At 31.3% G+C, this 21,718-nt stretch overlaps 1 protein-coding gene across 3 annotated transcripts in view; it reads left to right on the forward strand.

Moving 5' to 3' along the window:
- The window catches only part of LOC129952072 (inactive dipeptidyl peptidase 10-like), an 81,139-nt gene that overhangs the window by 52,907 nt on the left and 6,514 nt on the right, over positions 1-21,718 (forward strand). The window contains exons 5-8 of one of the 3 annotated variants that reach the window (XM_056064499.1): positions 1,757-1,886; positions 1,948-2,136; positions 7,738-7,770; positions 17,041-17,165. In XM_056064499.1, coding sequence (XP_055920474.1) covers positions 1,757-1,886; positions 1,948-2,136; positions 7,738-7,770; positions 17,041-17,165 — 477 coding nt within the window. Of the gene's footprint in view, positions 1-1,756; positions 1,887-1,947; positions 2,137-7,732; positions 7,771-17,040; positions 17,166-21,718 lie in introns of those variants that run through there. The other 2 variants (XM_056064501.1, XM_056064500.1) reach the window with 2 other exon arrangements.

A 21,718-nucleotide genomic window follows, 5' to 3' on the forward strand; every position in this document is an offset into this window, starting at 1 on the left:
TTGATAATAAAATTCAATTATTTGCAAGCGTTGTTCGTTTGCAAGACGATTCATGGTTAAATTATAGACCAAACTGAAGATCTTTGATGGTGAAACAAAACACGGAACGGGCGTCAGATGTTTAAACCAGTGTTGCCAAAAAAACAATATCTAAAAAATCACCCTTTATAATTATGTTCCAGGTACCATTGAACTTTTAATTGTTTATGAGGATTTTGATAACGAGGACAAAATTTATTTATCCAGTGATAAAAGCCTCAATATAAGGACAATGTCAAACCCAACCACGATGGTCTAAAAGACTAAACGAGTAACATATATGATTATGAATCGTTCGAATAACTTTGAGTTAAACAACAAATACATGTATATGAAATATGCTTTAGAAAGTAAATCTTTAAATACTTTTTGATAATGAGGTTATGCAATTGATTTCGGAAAATCACCCTTTACATAGGCAATCTGAACGTTGAACTTTATTTAGTTTGTCATGGTTTATAGCTTTTTCTTAAGAAATCAACCATACTGACACACCGTTACAAGAACTTAAATCGGATTTGTTTAATATAGGCACTATTAAGATATGGAATTTTGTATTTCTTCGAAAAAAGGACTAATTCGGTTTTGTGTGTGTTATACCACCAAGTCCACAACGATCATCCTAAAGTATTAGTTTGTCTGAAGCATTTTCTAAGAGTTCTCTTAGGGTATTAAAAACCTTTCCTGAGACCTATAGAAACGTCATCCGCATAGACGATCACTCTGAAACCCTTTGCATCCAGACCAGACCTCCGCGAAAACCTAAAAAGACAACAAAAAACTGATAAGAAATGGTTTTCGACTCAATTATCAAGGAGAGGAAAACAAAGATAGGGATTTTTATCTCACACAAAATTTTGTTATAAACATTTTGTTAAAGATCTAGACAAATCGATTGACGGGAGGAGAAGTTATCAATGTGGTTCGAATCGTAGCCTCTTTTTTATAATTGCTTTCGGAACTGAAGAATGAATGACGCCATGTTTATTTTATTTGACTTGAAGACCAAATAACGTACAGTTAAAAAAAAAGGAAAAATAGTCCACCAACATTCAAAGCATACTTGAAAACCTTTAACTGAGTTTGAATAAAATATCGCATTTATGGAGTTCACTCTGCGAGAGTGACTTGAAATCCTGTAAAAAGCAGTCATTGGATATTTTAAAGAATTCAATCATCATTGCGACAGTGACTTGAAATCCTGTTAAAAGCAGTCATTGGACATTCATTTAAAAGAATTCAATCGTCTTAAGGTAATCATTATTTGAAATTAGTTCAAAGATTCATTAGTTTTTCTTAAATTTCAAACAATTACACTAAGTCCGAAGTTGATAGATGCAACAAAGCAACAAGTTGTAAAAATTGAAAATGGTTTAAAGCTATTTTACCAATAGATTGCCGTAAAATGTTTGGAAACAAATTATGCTAATATTTTTTAATAAAAAAAAAAACAATAAAGGTTGCAGGGTTTTGTCCTCAATATGTTGAACATTGCTTTCATAAAAAATTGCATTCAATTAAGGCAAAGACGAGGAGTTGAAACAAAAAACAAGTATAAATGTCAAGGGGTTAAAAAAGTGCTTTCAGCACCCTAACAGCAAGTTCCTTTTTTTTTTGTTTTTTAAGCTCTAAAAAGGGACTCATACAAAACTGCAAAACAGATAACATCGCATCGCTTTCATACATATTTTCATCTTTTTTTTAAATTTTCTTTAAGGGATTACTATCTTACCTCAGCTGGTTGGGTTACACAGGGTAACCATCAAATCTCAACAGTTTACATGATGAGATCACAGAACTACAGTATTGTAGCTACGTGCTTTGCACCAAATTGGACATGCATCGATGTAAGTTATAAAAAATGCGCATTTTAATTTCGAATTAAATAGAATTTTTTATAATTTGTAGACGCATTCCGAACGTGCCCCAGAAGATGAATGGCTGGATATATTACCGCATCCGGTCTTTTCGCCGGATGGCGATAGTTTTCTCATATTAGCAAGTATACAGGAATCTGGTACTGAACACTTTACCCATATCAAACATGTGACGATAACACAACAACGGATATCTGTTATCTCACACGGACGTTATGAGGTAAATTTTCAATTTTGAATTTATGTTTTTTTGTATGTCTTTATTTTATTTATAGTAGAAAACATAAATTTATACCTTATTATAGTTTAAGAAGGTATTGATGCAAAGTCATACATTATCAAAAAAGAAAGAATTTAAAAAAAAAACATGTCAAAACTTTTGAAGAGCAATACGGTTAGATTGAAATAAAAACAAGTTATTGAATCTCGACTACCTAAAGTAACATTGTTAAAGATAAAAGACAAAATTAGCTTTAGGTTCAGCTTTTTTAATGTGGGTCAAAGCAAAGCAGCAAATATTGTTTGATGCGCTTTAGCACAAAAATATCTGAGGAAGGAATCAACTAAACTCTTCAAAAAAAATTTGCAGAAGATGAATAGACGAAGAAAAATGGGAATACAGTGCCTCACCTTCAATGATACTAGTGATCTGAGAACTTCTGACATTTATTATCTCCAACGCTTCATAGCTAGCACCAATTGGTTTTAATGATTGAGGTAGATCTTTAGATTTCTGTGGTTTTGAAACGGGGCAACTATTGGTCTAAATGTGTTGGATTTTCTTGCCAGCAGACCTAAGAAAGTTTAAGTATAATTTATTTGGCAAGAGCCTAATTTTAAGCTTAACTATAAGGTTAATAAAAAATAATCTCACAATTTTTAAAAACTTAATGTAATGATAACTGCCTGTGCCATCTAGAGTTTTTTTTTCACGGGTACTGCCTCTTGTGGAAAATTTAAACATCCTCCAAGAGTAATTCTTGTCTCAAGTAGCTGGTTGGATTCGGCATAAAACTGCAGGTCCCCTAAATTCCTGACATTACTCGCCCACGGGAATGGTTAAAAGTTTTAAGTCACTAGGCCCTAGTTCTCAATGGACTGTTGTTAGACCAAATTTATTTTTTAAGTTAATATTACTTAAAGTGGTTGTTTCAACTTAAAAATGTATTAAAGAAAAATTAAATTTCAATTATTTCTACATAGGTGTTCTTCATCGCTGGCAAAACCACTGCGTAAGCTTTTTCATCTGTCCTACTCCTCAGGTCTCGTTCCGAGCGGATGGAAAACCACATTTGTCCAGCCTATTCCCAAAAAAAGGCGAATCTGCCTCACCGTCTAATTACCGACCGATTGCACTTACGTCCCTTCTTTCCAAGGTCATGGAAACGCTGATTAATTATCAGCTCAAGAAATATCTTGAAGAACGGAAGCTTCTTAATGACCGACAGTATGGCTTTCGTAGCAAAAGGTTCACTGGTGATCACATGGTTCATCTCACCGACCAGTGGAACAAATCTTTACATCGTTTTGGAGAATGTAAGATTATTGCACTAGATATTTCAAAAGCATTTGATAGGGTTTGGCATCAGGCTCTCTTATCGAAAATACGTGCTTTCAGTTTTCATGAATCCCTCCTTCATTGGATTAGTAATTACCTTTCGAATCGTTCAATACAAGTTGTATTGGATGGATTCAAGTCTGAAATCCACAAAATAAATGCTGGTGTGCCCAGGCCTCTGTTTTATCTCCAACACTCTTTCTCATTTTTATTATTGATTTCCTGTCTGCAACATCTAATCCAATATATTGTTTCGCTGACGATAGTACTAGCTTTTCATATTCGTTATCAGATTCACACCCCTCTTCTTCGGATGTGGAACTGTAACGACAAAATATGATACGCACATTAAATTCCGACCCAAACAGCATTGTACAATGGGGAATAAGAAACCGTGTGAAATTTAATGCTTCGAAAACGCAATGCTGTCTTGTATAGTAAAAGCAAAATATATCCCCCCTGTCATTATCCATGGCAAATGGCACTTGCATTGAAGAAACTGAACATTTCGATATTCTTGGTATGTGTATCACCAATCACCTTTTGTGGAATGATCACATACGCGATGTCGCCAAAAATGCCGCAAGATTTTTTATTTTAATGGTTTATGTTCTAGAGAAATAGCCAGAAGCATTCCTCCCCTTAAACAGTTCAACCGTAGGTAATACTCGCGCTTCTAAGAATGCTCACCTCGAGCCCATCTTCGGTCGTACTGTCAAGTACAGAGATTCGTTCTTTAGCCGTACTATACGAATGTGGAATGCCTTGCCACACTCTGTCTTTCCCAGCTATTGCAATATTCAGGAATTCAAAACCAATGTGCACCGACATCTCCTTTCAACAACTCTCTCCCTTTCCTAGTGCTCACACTGTGTCTACATAATAAGGGTAATATATTCCTTTGAGTGCGCTTATTATAAAAAAAAAATCCAGGAAAGTATTGCAAGTACATATATCGATAAGATTTGACGATACATTCCATTTTTAGACGATTTAGAGTAAGAACACACTTGGTTGAACAAAATATTACAGCTAAGAGTTTTTCAATAAATTGAACAACTTTTTAGAAACCGAAGATCATCGGAAAAAAGTGTTTGTGGTAATTGTTTATATTTTTTTTTTATTTTTTTCTTGTAACTTTTGTGATAAATAGTATCATATGCTTTAGAATAATCTAAAAGTACCAGAATCGTCTCCTTTTTATCGCCTAGCGACTCACAATGACGTCAAATAGTGTAGTTATACTGCTGTGACCTGAACTAAGATCTGATTGTTTTGGAGCTTGAAGAGAATTATTGAAACGAAAAAATGTTATTTCTACATTAATTTTTTCAAAACTTTAGACAGTAAAAAAAGGCTTGAGACTTGATGAAAATCAGAATTAGAACTGGTTTTAAGAATCGGAATAAATTTCAAGTCCCTCCGTTGTGACAGGGTAAAAATGAAAATTTCAAAATAAAACGTCCGTCGCTAGTAAGTTTTATTTTTCTATGTTTATTGATCGAACTCGAGTAAACTTTATTTAAGACACAACTATTTTCTAAAGTGTTTAACTTTAACAAAACTGTTTTCTTATTTCAAAAGATGGGAAATTAAATAAAAAGAAAAATAGTTGCAGTTCCGAATATATTAAAAATATTCTTCAAGTTTAAGGCTAACACAAAAAGTTTAGAAGCACTAATCCGTTTTTACTCATCCGATTTTCAAGCCCCCTCTTAAAACAGAAAAGAGATTATATCCTCATGAGCAAAGTGACAAGTCAAGTAGCCCAGAAAAATGCTTCAGTTCGTTTGCATACAAAAATGTTGAATGTGAGAAACCTAAAAAATATTTAAAAAAAAATTATTTCTAAAATTTGAGATTTAATTTTGTAACATAAAATCCCAAATTTCAAAAGGGGAATAAATCTTTTGATGTGTGTAACCTTTATTAAATTTAAACATAAAATATTTAAAATACCACATACAAAATTCGAAGCAGAGTTACTGCAGGTAAAAGGCAAGTGATATCCTACTGCAGATAGAGATTTTGGGTTTTATTCAAGACAGGAAATTAATGTTCAAGTTTTTAATTTTAAGACGTTCGTTGGCACGTTTGAAAGCTCTTTCAAGCTGTATGGATGTCTTTCTAGAGTAGTGTCCAACATACAAAACACAATGACGTTATTTTAAGACTCAAGATGAAATGATATTTCGGCAGAACTTTTTTTAATTTATGTCAACTAATGTTTGCATCATCGATTACTTGTATTTTGTCTTTTTTTTAAATGTATGTTTTAAATGTGTGTTTAGTCCTAAAAATTTTGTAACGACTCCGAATCAACTGTAGTTTTAAAACCTATACAAACTAATCTTAGCATGTCTTCAAAAAAATATATAAATAGGAAAATTCAAATCTTACTTCTAATCATAACGTTGGCTGTGGTATTTGTAGGATGGTAAAAGCACTCTGTCTTCGAAACCAACTATGGAAAATGTTTGTCCCTGGGACAAACTTTATTTGAACGGCCGGTACATAAGTACATCTGAAGCAGTGAGAAGGATATTTGAGTTGTACCTATTTATGTCTACCGCTAGTACTTAATATAGCCTATGTTACTCAGTGATATTGAAGCTTTCTAATGGAAAAAGAATTAATAAAATCGGTATAGTACTTTTTAAGTTTATTCGTTACATACAAAAATACAAATCTTTTCTCTTTATAATATTAGTGTTGAAGTGTAGATTTTGAATTAAAAAAAATATAGTCTTGTTGTTGTAAGCTGACTTATCTTAGTTCTTTAATTGTATGGAAATTGACTCAAGCTGAACTATTTATTTGTTATTTTGTAAAAAGTAAGTTTTAGTGTGTATAGCGCACATACATAGTTAGACTAAAATCTACAAACCAATTAATTTTTACCGTCTCACTTTACTGTGGATGGAATCTCGAAAAACACGGTTATAGTAATGGTTTGACCAAAAGTCCCTTATTTGTGCAGTTCCGGTTTAAAAAACAATCTTTATTCCTTTTTGTTGAGCTAAGTCAAGAAATCCTACAAAAATTGTAAATCTCAGTATCTGGAATTACCGTTTTTGTTAGTTTTGTAAAATACCAATGCAAATCCGAAAGACTTCAACATTTTCTAGATTTGTTTCATGAATTCGGTAACTATTCAGCCATAAGACAAACAATTTTTTAATTCTTTATTTAGTCACGAATATAAACTTTGGTAGAGAATACTAGTAGTACCCGCGGCCTTATGTTTAGTGCGTTGGATTGTCATGACAAAGGTCTTGGGTTCAATACCTGCCTATGTCATCTAAAGTTTTTGTCACGGGTACTGCCTCTTGCGACGAATTCTCCAAGAGTAATTCTTCTTATTAAAAGTGCTTTCTCAATTGCACTGTTCGGATTTGGCTTTAAATTGTAGGTCCCCTCAATCCGTGACAAACATTACTCTCGCACACTGGAATGCCTGAGAGTTGTAAGTCACTAGGGACTAGTTTCTATACGGACTGTTGCGCCACCTATTTTTTTTTAGAGACCAGAACTTTGTATTTAAAGTTCTTTTTGAAACACAATGAAAAAAAAAATCAAAACAAATATATGACTTTGCATCATTATCCACAATATATTTCCCATACACAACAACATAGTTTTTAATAAAAACAAAATTATACCTACACATTTTACATTCACATTAATTGTACCTAATTTTTTGTATAAAAAATAGCCAATGAATTAAAATGCGTAAATGTGTAACACTTTCTGTGTGATCGATAATAATTTGTTTAAGTTATATTTTTAGTTTTTATTTATTATTTATTATACTTATTATGAATGTTAATTTATTTATTTTATTATTTTTGTGTATTAATTTCTTTTTATCATATTTTTTATTTTCATAAAAAAAACATCTATAAACCAACACAATTTTATGTGTTCTTCATGATTGTAATAATTTGTAATTAATACTATCGTTTATTTTTTGCCATTGTTTCTAAAAAAAAATACAAACAAAAATAAAACAAAACTACTTTGTGAACTCAAAATAAAATTTCAAAACAAAAATCGCACGAATGTATCTTCTCACAATGAATTTGAACTTCAATAAAACATGAATACAAAATGAATGTACGCGCTGCTATCATTAAATACAAAATCTAAAATTTTATATAAATTCGTGCAATTAAAATCTTTAAAATACAAAAATTTAAAAAAACGAAACTTTCTACAATGTTTAATGCGAATTAAAATTAAAACAAATGCCCATAAGTATAGCAAGTTGCCGTTATAACACATGACAGAAATCAGGTGAGATTTCGATATGGAACATTAAAAACTAAAAAAAACTAACTGTTTGTGTTGTTAACAAATTAATTATATTCTTATTAATAAAATACAACAAAAAATTGGCTAATTTAAAAAAAATAACCTGCATTCGAATTAAACTAATCGCATGGATATAAATGCATATTGAACCTCTAAAACTTGATTATGATGTACATCTAAATAAAAATTAAATTAATTAATTTCTTTATGTATAAATCAAGCTTATGTGTTGTCAACGATTTAATATCTATATTATTTATTATACTAACGAGTGCTATGTATATTTGTACGCTGTATATAATGTTGTAAGGATATTAACATGATTTTATTGAAATGTGAAAGAGGTCCTTTTATAAAGTGTCCTTGGCGATTTTTACTATATTTGAAAATAACAGTATCTATACAATACACATAAAATTTTGTTTCTGAAGCGCTGTAAGTAATTTACCTATAAAAGGCACTTCACGTTTAATATACAGTTTTGCTTTAATTATTATTGCAATGTTTGATTGGTTATTTATATTTGAACAACACGTTTTTGCACATTTATACAAATGGATGGAGATTGGGGTGCATCACAGAGGCATAACATTTGTTTGTGATGATGAGCGATTCATCGATTGATTATTTTAAATATTTATTTTTTACTGGTTATTTATTATCATTTTGTATTGATCTTATTTCATTCGAGCGGCTTATGAAATACGAATCAATACGCGGTTCTTCAATATTTCCTTCAGTATATATTTTAAAACCTTTGTTTTAGAGGTTAAATTATTAAAAAAAAATAGCAAATTTCCGTTGACAAGAACTTTTAAGTCATGAAAAATATTTATTTGACTTGTTAAATATTATAACAAGAAGTTTTAAATAATCGGAAATAACTTATTAACTTAATGGGGCTAAGAAGAGCAAACTGAAAATTTAGAAACTAATATTTAAGGCATACAATCAGTCCTTTGGTAATATAAACAGGGAGTTATTTATACGTTCACACTTTTTTCAGATGAAGAACCATTACGGCAGAGAGTGACGAACAGCGATGCCTCAAAGAAAAAAACATTGAGGGTCAATTCGAAATTTGTTGAGGGCCATTTGACCCGTGCTCCAATCAACATGCGTTTCCAGCCAGCTCAACCCAGTGCTAGATAGCTCCAGTTTCACACGCCTAATCCTTTTCCACCTGCGTTTGCTATCTGAGTCCTGTTCTTCCTCTACTACGCCGCGCCGTTCCTTGGGATTGGATTCGAAGACCTTCCGGTTTGGAGCGTTGATGCCGATTCACTCTACTTGACCCAGTCATTTAAGTCGTTGGACTTTTATTCTTTTAAGCAGATCAGTGTCGCTGTACAGCTGGCACAGTTCGTCGTTTTATTTTCTCCCACACTCAAAATCTATGCAGACGGGCCTAAAATCACCCGAAGAATTTTTCTCCCCAAGTAATTTTAAGACGCTTCCATCTTTCTTTGAAAGGGTCGGGCCTCAGTGTTTTATAGAAAGTGATTTTAGATGCTCCATATAGGACTTTGTTACTCAACTGCCTTCTAAGCAGAAGCAGCGATTTGCAAGAGTTATTCTTCGTTTAATTTCCGTGGTGGTGTCGTTGTCTCAATTTACATCGATTCCTACTTTCCTAGGTAGACAAAGTCCTTATAACTATCTCAAAGTTATAGCTGTCCATTATGAGGTTCTGTTCAAGATGACGTCGTTCAAAGTCCTTTTTTGATGACAACATCTGCTTGGTCTTGCCCTCATTGACCACTAAACCCATCTTCTTCGATTCTGTCGCAATGCTCAAAAACGCTCCACTAATATCACGCTTTGATCTTCCCAATATGTCAATATCACCGACGTACCCGAGTAATTCGATGGACCTTTGGACATCTAGTGTTAACGGTTGAGTTGTGAACAATTCTTTCCAGAACGATGTTTGAAAAAGTCGCATGACAATGCATCGTCTTGTCTAAAACCTTTTTTGACATCGAAGGCATCGGTAAGATCTTTTCCGACCTTTATAGAGCAATGTGCATTTTCCATCATCATTCTGAACAAACAAGTTTGAAAGAAATGCCAAAACTAGACATTGCTCTGTAAGAATACTTCGTCAATAGTGGGATTTACTGACCGTTAAGAACCTATCAGGTTGTTTTTAATATACGGGTCCAAATACTTAACATCAAAATTTTTCATTAAAAAATGAACAGCAATTTATTACTATTTTGTAATATTGTAATGGGCCCGATTTGTCAAATTGAAAAGTTTGAAAAAAGGTGAAAATTTTGATTAACCCTAAATATCTTACGAACCAAAAACGCTAGAGACTTGAGTTAAATTTTGTATAGTATATTGTAACGTGATACCAAACAAATATATTTTTTGGAAAAATCCCATTTAACGGTTTATTTTTATAAATCAAACAAAACTGAAAAAATAATTTTAAGACTAAAATATGATTACATCTCAACAAAAAAATTGTGCAACGAAGAATAATGTTTTTGACATCTGATAAAATTTTGAGAAAAATCGAATTGACAGTTTTTTTTACAAAAAATAAAAACCTAAAAAAAATTAATAAAAGTTGGTAAAAATTGATTTTCGACTCAAATATCTTTTCAAAAATTTAAAAACTTGGCTTTAAAATACTTTTATCTTTCAAAAAATATTGTTGTCAACATTCAGTAACATTTTGAAAAAAAAATCGAATTGACAGTTTTTTTACAAAAAATTAAAAACCGGAAAAAAATTAACAAAAGTTGGTAAAAAATGATTTTCTTAGTAAAAATTTGCTTTCGACTCAAATAGCTTTTCAAAAATTAAAAATATTGACTTCAAACTTATTTTATTTCACAGAAAATATTGTTTTCGATATTCAGTAATTTTTATATAAAAATCCAACAGTCCATTTTTTCATAAAAAATAAAATCTACAAAAAATAGTACACAAATTTGGTAAAAATTGATACGACTACATAAACTTTTAAGCAAGACAAATCGACAGACGGGATGGGAAGTTATCAGTGTGGGTCGCATCCCAGCCTCTTTTTTATACATTGAACTAAGTTCCTTATATATATTTACATATCCTAAAAAAAAGAAATAAAAAATCGCACGAATAGAATTAATTTAAAATTTAAAAATATTTTAAGGTAATCAAATTTATATCTTAATTCATTTTAAAAGACCTGGCTTAGGAATTAAATTACCACAGTTAATCAAGTTGCCTGCATAAAATCCTTAAAGCTCATTAACTACGAGTAGGTAGTTAATAGCCGTGTTTTTTGGTGTACCATATATGGTACATTGAAAAACTGCCAAAAAAGTTGTATTGTATTTGAAAGTTGATACAAAAGAATATTTGCCAAAATAATTTATCAAAAAATTAAAAAAAAAACAGCAAATTTAGACCAGGGGTGAAATCGTGTACGCTGATTTTTGATAGTTGAAAATCAAAATCAAGAAAATACGTCTGTGATAGTCGATTACAAATTTTAACCGAACAATTTCACAAAAAATAAATACTTCAAGAAGGGGGTTTGTTCGTAGACTAATACATTAACATGTGGTGTTGAAGCGAGCTTTAAGCTCTCCAAAACGCTTTATATACCTAAATCGATTTGAAATGAGCTTGATTCGAGACAGAAATTTGTGAAGAAAAACCTGTGTGGAGGAGTTGGTTTACAGATAATGTGTAATGGTCTGTTTATTTTGCATATTTGTGTACAAAAACTATAGTTTTGTTTTAATCAAATTAAAAAAAAACAATTGCCCATTTGCATTGCAGGTAGCATATTTTTATATGGTACTGAACTATTCAGTTTTTTATTGTTTAACACAAATCAAACTATCTCACTTGCACTTCATAAGAAACATCGAAACACATAGAAAGTGCTGTCAAACTTAATCATTTTTAAATCTTTTTGTGCGGTGGAAGTACCAAAAAGATTTATTTAATCTAAACTGAGATAAACTTTTGGTGGAAACATAGCAAAACTTAATTATCTTTTCTATTGATTTCTCATGCAAAATAAGCCCAATTAGTCCATTTTCATTAACAAAACTAAGAACAGTAACAGATTGATTTGTTTCCCCCAATGGAAAACACATGATTCCAAATGCAGAACTACTCAAAGAACATAGCCATCGCGATTCAAATGCAATATCAATCGTACCAACATTTGAGAACGAAATCACATACGATCCATTCGAAATGTCTCGTATAAATGTCAAAAACCCATCCGTAGTAAGATTCTACTTTAACTTTTATCGGTAGTATTCATACTACGGATATTGTTTTTGTTATTCGTGTAAAATCCTACTATGCTATGGATAGATTTTCCAACAAAACACGGGTAATAATTTCATACGACAACTTATTTCGATAATACAGTTATAATTTCGTTCAGAGGACGGAAGACTTAATAAGTTAATTGTAAAAAAAGAAATAATTATCACCAACAAAATTTTTAATTTCGGACAACTGAACCCAGCATTTCATTGAGTCAATATTAGGATCTTCTTTATTTATTTCATCTAAACTGTTTTGTGGCTCTCCAGCCATTTAATTTTCAAGGCAAATGAATAGGTTTGGCTATTTGATTAACAGATTTGTCAAAAAATCAGAAATTTATTTAAATTGTTCACATTTTTTTGCCAAATAATTAACATCTACAATTTGAAAAGCTGCTAACAAATTGTCCCATACATTTAATAGGCTTTTAACTGTTTACTAGTTTCTATATAATCTCTTAGAACTGACTTTTATTTAAATGTTAAAACAGTCCATCAATCTCAAACCCGTTAAATATCTCATCAAGAGTTTTTAAATTTTAAAGCTTTGAACTGGACTTTGATTCTTTTTAGTGACTTTACTCACTACCATATTTATTTTTGGTGCTTAACTTTGAACCTATTTTTTAATTGATTCGGGTCTTCCGTAACACAACAAAATACTAATACTTCTACTACTACTACTACTTAAAGCCTGCAAATTATCAACTGGTAGTTGATATTAAAAGTTGTCTTCCATATTCGTTGAGTTTCCGCCAAACGTATCACTTATAAAACTAACTCGTACCTTCAAGTAACGAAACTACACGATTTATTTTTAACTTCCCATAGGAAGTTATTGTAATGGGTCCGATTTGTCAAATTGAAAATTTTGACATTTCTCGACGTTTCAAGGTCAATATAGTCGAAATAAAAGATTTTTAGAAAGATGTCTGTGCGTGCGTGTGTACGTACGTTCGTACGTCCGTACGTCCGTACGTCCGTACATTCGCGACGTTTTTTTCGTTGTCCAAAGCTCAAAAACTAGAAGAGATATCAACTTCAAATAAATTTTGTTATACAGATAATAAGGCAGAAAGATGCAGAAAGGGCTCTCAAGAAAATTGCGTGGGTGGTTTTTTACCATAGCAGTTTAAAAAAAAGGTGAAAATTTTGGTTAACCCTGAATATCTTACGAACCAAAAACGCTAGAGACTTGAATTAAATTTTGTATAATAAACTGTAACGTGATCTCAAAGAAGTATATTTTTTGAAAAAAATATATCTAACGGTTTTTTTTATAAATCAAAAAAACTGAAAAAAAAATTTGTCACCTCTAAAATTTAACGACTAAAATATAATTTCATGTCCAAAACAATTTTGAGCAACGGAGAACAATGTTTTTGAAATCTGATAAAATTTTGAGAAAAATCGAATTGACAGTTTTTTTTTATAAAAAATAAAAATCTAAAAAAAAACTTTACTCAAAGTTGGTAAAAATTGAATATCGATTCAAATATCTTTTCAAAAACTTGAAATTTAGGCCTAAAACTTATTTTATCTTATAACAAATATTGTTTTTAACATTCGATAAAATTTTCAAAAAAATCGAATTGACAGTTTTTTTACAAAAAAAAAAAACCTATAAAAAAAATAATAAAAGTTGTTAAAAATTCATTTTCGACTCAAATATCTTTTCAAAACTTTGACATATTGGCTTAGATTCACTTTTATCTTTCAAAAACTATTGTTTTCAACGTGCAGTAAGATTTTGAAAAAAAATCGAATTGATAGTTTTTTTGCAAAAAATTAAAAACCGAAAAAAAAATAACAAAAGTTGGTAAAAATTGAATATCGACTCAAATATCTTTTCAAAACTTTGAGATATTGGCTTTAATTTACTTTTATCTTTCAAAAAATATTGTTGTCAACATTCAGTAAAATTTTGAAAAAAATCGAATTGACAGTTTTTTTTTTATAAAAAAATAAAAAGCGAAAAAAAATGTATAAAAGTTGGTAAAAATTGATTTTCGACTCAAATATCTTTTAAAAACTTTGAGATAATAGCTTCTAACTAATTATTTCTTATAAGAAATATTGTTTTCAACAGTAAGACAAAATTTGAGAAAAATCGAATCTACAGTTTTTTTTTACAAAAAAATAAAAACTTAAAAAAAAAAATTATAAAAGTTGGTAAAATTGTTTTTCCACTAAAATATCTTTTCAAAAATTTTAAATATTGGCTTCAAACTAATTATATCTTATAAGAAATATTGTTTTCAACATTTGGTAACATTTTTAAAAAATTCGAATTGACAGATTTTTGACAAAAAAAAACTGTAAAAAAACAATACTAAAACTTGGTAAAAATTTACTTTCGGCTCAAATAGCTTTTCAAAAATTAAAAATATTGGCTTCAAATATATTTTATTTCACAGAAAATATTGTTTTCAATATTCAGTAATTTTTATATAAAAATCCGAACAGTCCGTGTTTTCATAAAAAAATAAAATCTAAAAAAAATAGTACGCAAATTTGGTAAAAATTGATACGAGTACATATAGACAAACTTTTAAGCAAGACAAATCGACAGACGGGATGGGAAGTTATCAGTGTGGGTCGCATCCCAGCCTCTTTTTAAATTTTATTTTTATAGTATTGTTGAACATTTAACATAAACAAAACCATTAAATATGTGTTTCAAAATATAAACTATTGAATTGAGTTATAGGGACTGCATAAATGGAAACACACAATTTTTTTTCAAAATCTTAAAAACTACTGTCGTTAAAATTAATTCATTAGCACTTCGTAGGTTGAGAATTTATTTTTTTATCAATACAAAAGTAACTTAGTAGGTTGAGAATTAATATTTTTTAACTCATAAGTCACTTGGTAACTTTTTGGTTAATTTTTTTTAATCAAAAGTCACTAACTAACTTATGAATCTTTAATCCCTACTCGGTTCCACAATTACATTATTTGCAAAGCCCTCATTTTCATTTAATAAATGTCTACTCACATCATCATGCCGCCAGTCCAAAAATCGCATTAAACAGTAACATATTGAATATGGAGAGGCTTTTCAACAATAATTTTTGGATATTCCAAGCTCTTAATACAACAATTGTGAATAGTAACGTAGCCTCGGATGAGAATTGGGCCTTATCAACGAAGATATAATTTTTGAATTAACAACCGTATAATTTGAAGCATTTCAAGGACCGGAAGCACATGTACCTATCAAACCTTCGAAGTTGCTGGTGATCGACCGGTTTAAGTTCTTGTGTTAACTCAACTCTGAAAGCCTTAAGACCGTAAACCTGGATGTTTGTTAACACTGCACAATGCAGCAGCAATTTTTTGAATTATTCTTGAGCGCCACGTAGACGGTTTCTGTTACGGGTTGCGGTCGAAATATGTATGTACAAAATACCTATACTGCATGATCAAAATGTTGTATCTTAAAAATTCAAAATTCTGTATATTAAAATTTCAAAATTCTGTAAATAAGGCTAACAAATAAAAACAGTTCTGACAATGTAAAAAAGTGGGCACTTTTTAAAACTATATTTATTTTTTAGCCTTATTTACAGCATTTTAAAATACAGAATTTTGAAAACAGAATACTTTTTGGGTTGGGTTCGAAATCCTGTATGGATCATAATGCTGTATTTAAAATACTGTATCTCAAAATACTGTATTTTAAAATACTGTTTGTACAAAAAAACTGTATGCTCAAAATTCTGTATCTTAAAATTCTAAAAAATGCTGTAAATAGGCTGACAAATAAAAATAGTTTTGATAATTTGAAAAAGTTCCCACGTTTCCTATTTACCTATTTTTCTATACAGCATTTTGAAATACAGAAATTTAAAAAAAGATTACTTTTATAAAGAATACATGTTCCAATATGTTCCAATATACTTCCCTTGAACAATAACATATGATGATTAATAAGTCATTGAATTTTTGTTGTTGTTCTAAATACATTTGTATATACAATTCATAGATTGTTACTTCTTCAAATTATTGCCAATTGTTATTTACTAATTTATGATATGACTTATTATAGTCCAGTCAAATTAGACGAAAAAAGGGGTTCAGCTCAGTAAAAAGATATCATGTACACGTCAAGGGTTATTCGAGGTCAAAGGTCACGGAATTATCCTTTTTTTAATATCTCGGCTATATTGAACCTAAAACGTTTACCTAATTCTATATGTGGATTGCTAAAGTCATTTTTTTTAAACATTAAAATATTAAACCGAAGTCTTTTTCAACTTATAATACAATAGTATTGATTTAACAGTACAATATTTCTTCTGCAATTATTCGCATTGTAAGATTGTTTTTTTCTACAATGAAATCGCTTCTATTCGATATTTTCAAGAAACATTTAGTTTGGGAACATTAACAACACACTTCATAATAACTCCGAAAAAGATAAAATATAAAACCAATTTTCCGTGTTTTTCGAATTCCAAAACATAAGGTACTAACTAAACAACATCGAATTACTAGCCTTCGATTTACCGAGGTCCCATAGTGCACATTATTTATCGATAAATTTTATGTTGTTGAATTGTTCAGTTTTTGTGTCACTTACATATTTCGCTTTTGCTGTTGAGTTTTGAGTTTTGTCAACATTTTCTACCATCATTGTAAATTTGTTTCAATATTTTTTTATTTGTATTCATTTTTAAAAATCTAAATATTTGGTTTTAAATATTTTATTAAAATTTTCTTCTCTTATGCTTTTACTGGAATAACTAACCAAAAAGCTTTACAACAAAATTATGACTGTGTATAATTTGCTTACCTATAATAAATGAGTGATGCGTGCTGTTTTTATTGCAATAACGCCATACCTAATATCCACATTCATTTTCTTATTTAAAAACATTTTTTTAAAATAGAAACTATTGCAAATTGAAATAACTTGTATTTTTGTTTGTTTCCCTTTTTTCTTTGAATTTATTTTCAGGTTTTAAAGATTCTGTGTTGGGACACGGCGAATCATCTCGTCTATTATCTTGGAACACAAGATAAAAAACCTGGACAAAGACATTTGTATGTTGTCAAGGATCCAGTGAGCGACGATAGTCGAAAGTAAGTTTAGAAAAGTGCCCCACATTAATTAACGAAAGATTTTAATTGACCGCCATTTGTAAAGTTATTTTACAGATCAATTAATTTCGGGATATTCTTTATAATATTTGGAAAAAACTGTCCTTGATTTAATTTAGTAGAAATGTTTTTTTTTTTTTAATTAATGATATTAAATAATTATTAGTACATTTATTTAAATAATTATTAATTATTTTATTTAAAAATACTTAAGGTTGTTTTTTTAGACGTGTGGTTTTAAATGAACGCAAATAATTTAATGTTATGGCCAAGAATTTAGATTTATTATAAAGATAAGGGTTTGATATAAAGTTTTAAAAATTATTTCGGACAAGTGTCCGCCGCCCTGGCTTGTATAAATTTCAGTCGAAAGCCTTATTTAAAAAAAAATATGGACCAATGAGCACACTAAACAGTGATCTTTAAACATTTAACAGCGTCTGAACAATTATTTGTGGATTGTTATAACTAAAATAACGACAATTTTGCTTATCAAGTGACAGCTTTCAAAAAGATGAACATCGATAAAAGTATTGCCATATTGAAAAACCACACGCTCTAAAAGAAAACACCCGTTATTTCGTTAAGAAATTTTTGATTAATTTGTTGCTTTCTACACTGAGGGAAAAATGTATTTACTCATAGTGTAGATTCCTGCGCACATTCTTCTTGCAATAATTAAACATTGAAATCTTTACTGACCACAGGCAGACAAGTTAGGTTAGGTTAGGTTGGGTTAACGTATCTGCGGATTAGAATCCACACACTTAGGCCAAAAGAATGGCCCATTGTGATACCACATGATTTTAGAGAATTATTTCTCACTAGTCGAACCATTTTGAGCTTTTTATAAAGCGAAGAAAATATTTGATATCCTTTTTAGCTAATTCACTGGGATTATCAAAAGAGTAGTCCCCCAGATGAAGTTTGCGTCTGAGTGAAAGAGCAGACCAAGTGCAGAGGAGGTGAGAGATTGTTTCGTTTTCTTCTTCGTCCATACAGCTCCTACAGAAGTCATTTGAGGCTACACCAAGTCGTATTGCGGGTCTGCCTATAAGACAGTGTCCCGTAGGGACACCTATTAGGGAGCTAATATGAAGTCTGCTTTGAGATAACAAGTCTTTAGAGCGCTTTAGGTCCAGTGAAGGCCATATGAGTTTTGTGGCTGCGCATATTGGTAAGTTGTGCCACCTAGAATTTGCTATCGCAAAAGCTGTTTCTTTTAGCATAAGTTTACATGTCTATCTGCTTCCTTTCAGGTGAAATAGGCATGACGGTTCCATTTTTAGCGAGTTTATCGGCTCTACAATTTCCCGTGATGTCTCTGTGGCGCTGCACCCAACATCCATAAGAGACGATCGACAATCGAGGGCCGTTTGAGTTTTGGTTGAGACACCATCAAGAGATTTAATAGCAGCCTAACTGTCAGAGAAGATGCGGATATCAGGAGTTGATATCACGTTTTCTCTTAGCCAGGAGATAACCTCTTTGATCGCTTAAATTTCCGCATGAAAGACGCTACAATGATTATTGAGGCGGAATGAGATGCTTAGATTAAGCTTTTCTGAGTACACACCACTACCAACACCCTCATTTGTCTTGGATCCATCTGTATAAAAATGAATACTTTTGTTATCCAGGAATTTTTGTCTTCCCATTCATCTCTGGATGGGATGGATACCTGTAAGTTTTTTCCAAATAGTGGTTTATTAATAGTGTAGTCTATGTACTTTGGTATAGAATCAAAAAGGTTCAAAATGATGAAGTGCCCCACATTGTTGTTGGTCCATTGAGATGAGGCATTGAGTCTTATAACTGTACTCGCTGCCATTTGTTTACTGAAGATGTCGAGAGGTGTCAGATGTAGGACAGTTTCTAACGCTGCTGAGGGTGTGGTTTTCAATGCCCCGCTTATGGAGAAACACGCAGTGCTGAGTTTGTCGTAGTATGTGACTTTCTCCAGTGTAGTCCACCATACTGCAACCCCGTACATAAGTATTGGTCGGATGACTGATGTGTACAGCCACAAGGTTATGCGAGGTTGAAAACCCCATTTGCTTCCTATGGCTTTCTTGCAAAGGAAAAGAGCTACTGTAGCTTTTTTATCTCTTTCCTGTTTATTAGATTTCCAATTTAATTTTTTGTCCAATATCAGACCAAGATATTTGGCTTCATTGGTAAAAATTAGTGGTACACCTTTTATTGAAGGAGGTACAATTACTGGGAAATTGTATTTCCATGTGAAAAGGACGAGCAGGCCGACAAATATGTAATAGACTAATTTTTGGACTCTCAAAATAAAAAAGATTTCAATCAATGAAAAACACAATGATTTCTTTGATGAGTACAAGCTTTCTTGGAATTAGTAAAGTTCGAGTTGTAGCCAATCCATCATTCTTAAATTATTTTGTGATGACAAAAGGTTGTATTTATTTTTGTATTCACTCATCATATGAATACGTAATTATTCTAGGGAATTTTTAAATAAATATTGTAAGACCTAACAATGATGAGCACATCTTTATGAACTCATTACATATCTTTAAATATTTTGTATAAATGTTACAATATTTATCTTAACATATATACAGCAAGTATAGTACAATGTAGTGTGTAAAAGTTGTTGGTTAAAAACATCTATTTAGTCACTACATAAAATATGTATTTATTACATTAATCATATACTCTTTATAAATGAAATATGTGTTGATAAAATAAATGATATTCTCATTACTTAGCTTTATTAACGCATTTCAAAAATATTTAAATAATTTATTTACTGATATGTAGTCATTCCATAAAGCTATACTCATTACATTTTTTTTGTTTGAGTGTCTTTATGTTGTGACATTTTATGGAATGTTTACGCGTTATTATGATGTCTGCATCTCCTTAAGTTTTTTGAACTGCACTTATTTAGTGTATGGAGTCCTTTCTCATGTTATGATCGGCTTCTTTATAAAAATAACAAACTTCACTTACTTGAACTTACAGTGAGTCCCTTAAAACTACAAAGCAAGCATGCAAACCACTAGGCCTATCGAAATTTAAGCTCCAAAAGTTAATAAGTTGATACATTGTATATTTTGCTTATACTCATTCTATAACTTTGCGGCTGGGTTATAAAAAAGATTACATAATCTACGGAATCACTACACGTTGCTTGTATTCATTCCATAACTCGATATCGTGAACTCACAATGTCGTCCACCACATTTGAAATAAAACTTCATATCCTATTGACTCAATACACGTTGCTCATACAGTGAACCCGAAATGTCGGTACAATTTCAATACAATTTAATATTGTTAACGTTAAACAGTTTCAGATCTATCCCAGATCGCTTAAACTATACCACCCCAAAAATGGTATTCGGTAAAAGCTTCCATGTGTCCATCCCTTCCAGATCCTCCTGGAAGACATTGCGGTACACTTCTATACAGACGGTTCAAAGACCGATCACGGAATTGGAAGTGGTATCTATTCGGAACAACTGAATCTCAGTCTATCATATAGACTTTCCAATCAATGTAGTGTATTCTAGGCAGAAGTAATGGCGATCAAAGAAGCACTATCCTGGCTCAAAGAAAACGTTATATCTTGCAAAGATATACGAATCTTCTCGGACAGCCAAGCCGCTCTTAAATCTCTCGCGTCTGTCTCCACAAACTCTCAAATAGTCCACAATTGTCGATCATCTCTGAATGAGATGACGGAACAGTTTAATATTCACTTCATTTGGGTGCCGAGCCACAGAGACATTCCGGGAAATTGCAAATCCGATGAGCTCGCCAAAAACGGAACACTTCTGCCTAATGTTAGAAAAAAACATAACATAGGAACACCACTTGCTACATGCAAATATCTTCTCAAACAATATGCTCTAGAATCAACAACAACATAAAGCAAATATGGCCAAGCATAGACTTAAAACGATCAAAAGGCTTGATATCCCTGAGCAGACAAAGTATAAGCTCTACAATTGGAGTAATAACAGGACACTGCCTCATAGGAAGACATGCTCTGAGGCTAGGGGTCTACACAAATGACTTCAGTCCAACACCTTCTATGTACATGTCCAGCACTCTCCATTAGAAGGAATAACCCTTCTTCGATAATACCAGTGAATTGGCAACTATTGACATAAAACGTCTCTCTAACTTTATTAAGAGTACAAAATGGTTTGTTTAAGTTCATTACTCTCTGAGTAACCTCATTAGTGGTATCACAATAGACCCTTGAGGTCTACGTGAGTCAATGACATCTGGACAGCCACTCCAACCTAACCTAACCTAACGACAAACAAAGAGCTTTTGCATTACAATATTTCGAAGCAAATATGTAATCAATACATATTACTTTTAGTCAGCAAAAAGTTTGGTTATGGATTGGATGTTCGTTTCAAAGTTAACAGCTATTTAGACAGTGCATGTCTTCTGTATTAAGCATAGGTTTAAGACTAATTAAGGACTGAGTATGTAACCAACGCACGTCAACTTTACAATTTGAAAAGAGGTGTTACAGGAATAACATG

This window comes from Eupeodes corollae, chromosome 3 (genome assembly GCF_945859685.1).
Source record: "Eupeodes corollae chromosome 3, idEupCoro1.1, whole genome shotgun sequence".
In the NCBI taxonomy this organism is placed as follows: domain Eukaryota; kingdom Metazoa; phylum Arthropoda; class Insecta; order Diptera; family Syrphidae; genus Eupeodes; species Eupeodes corollae.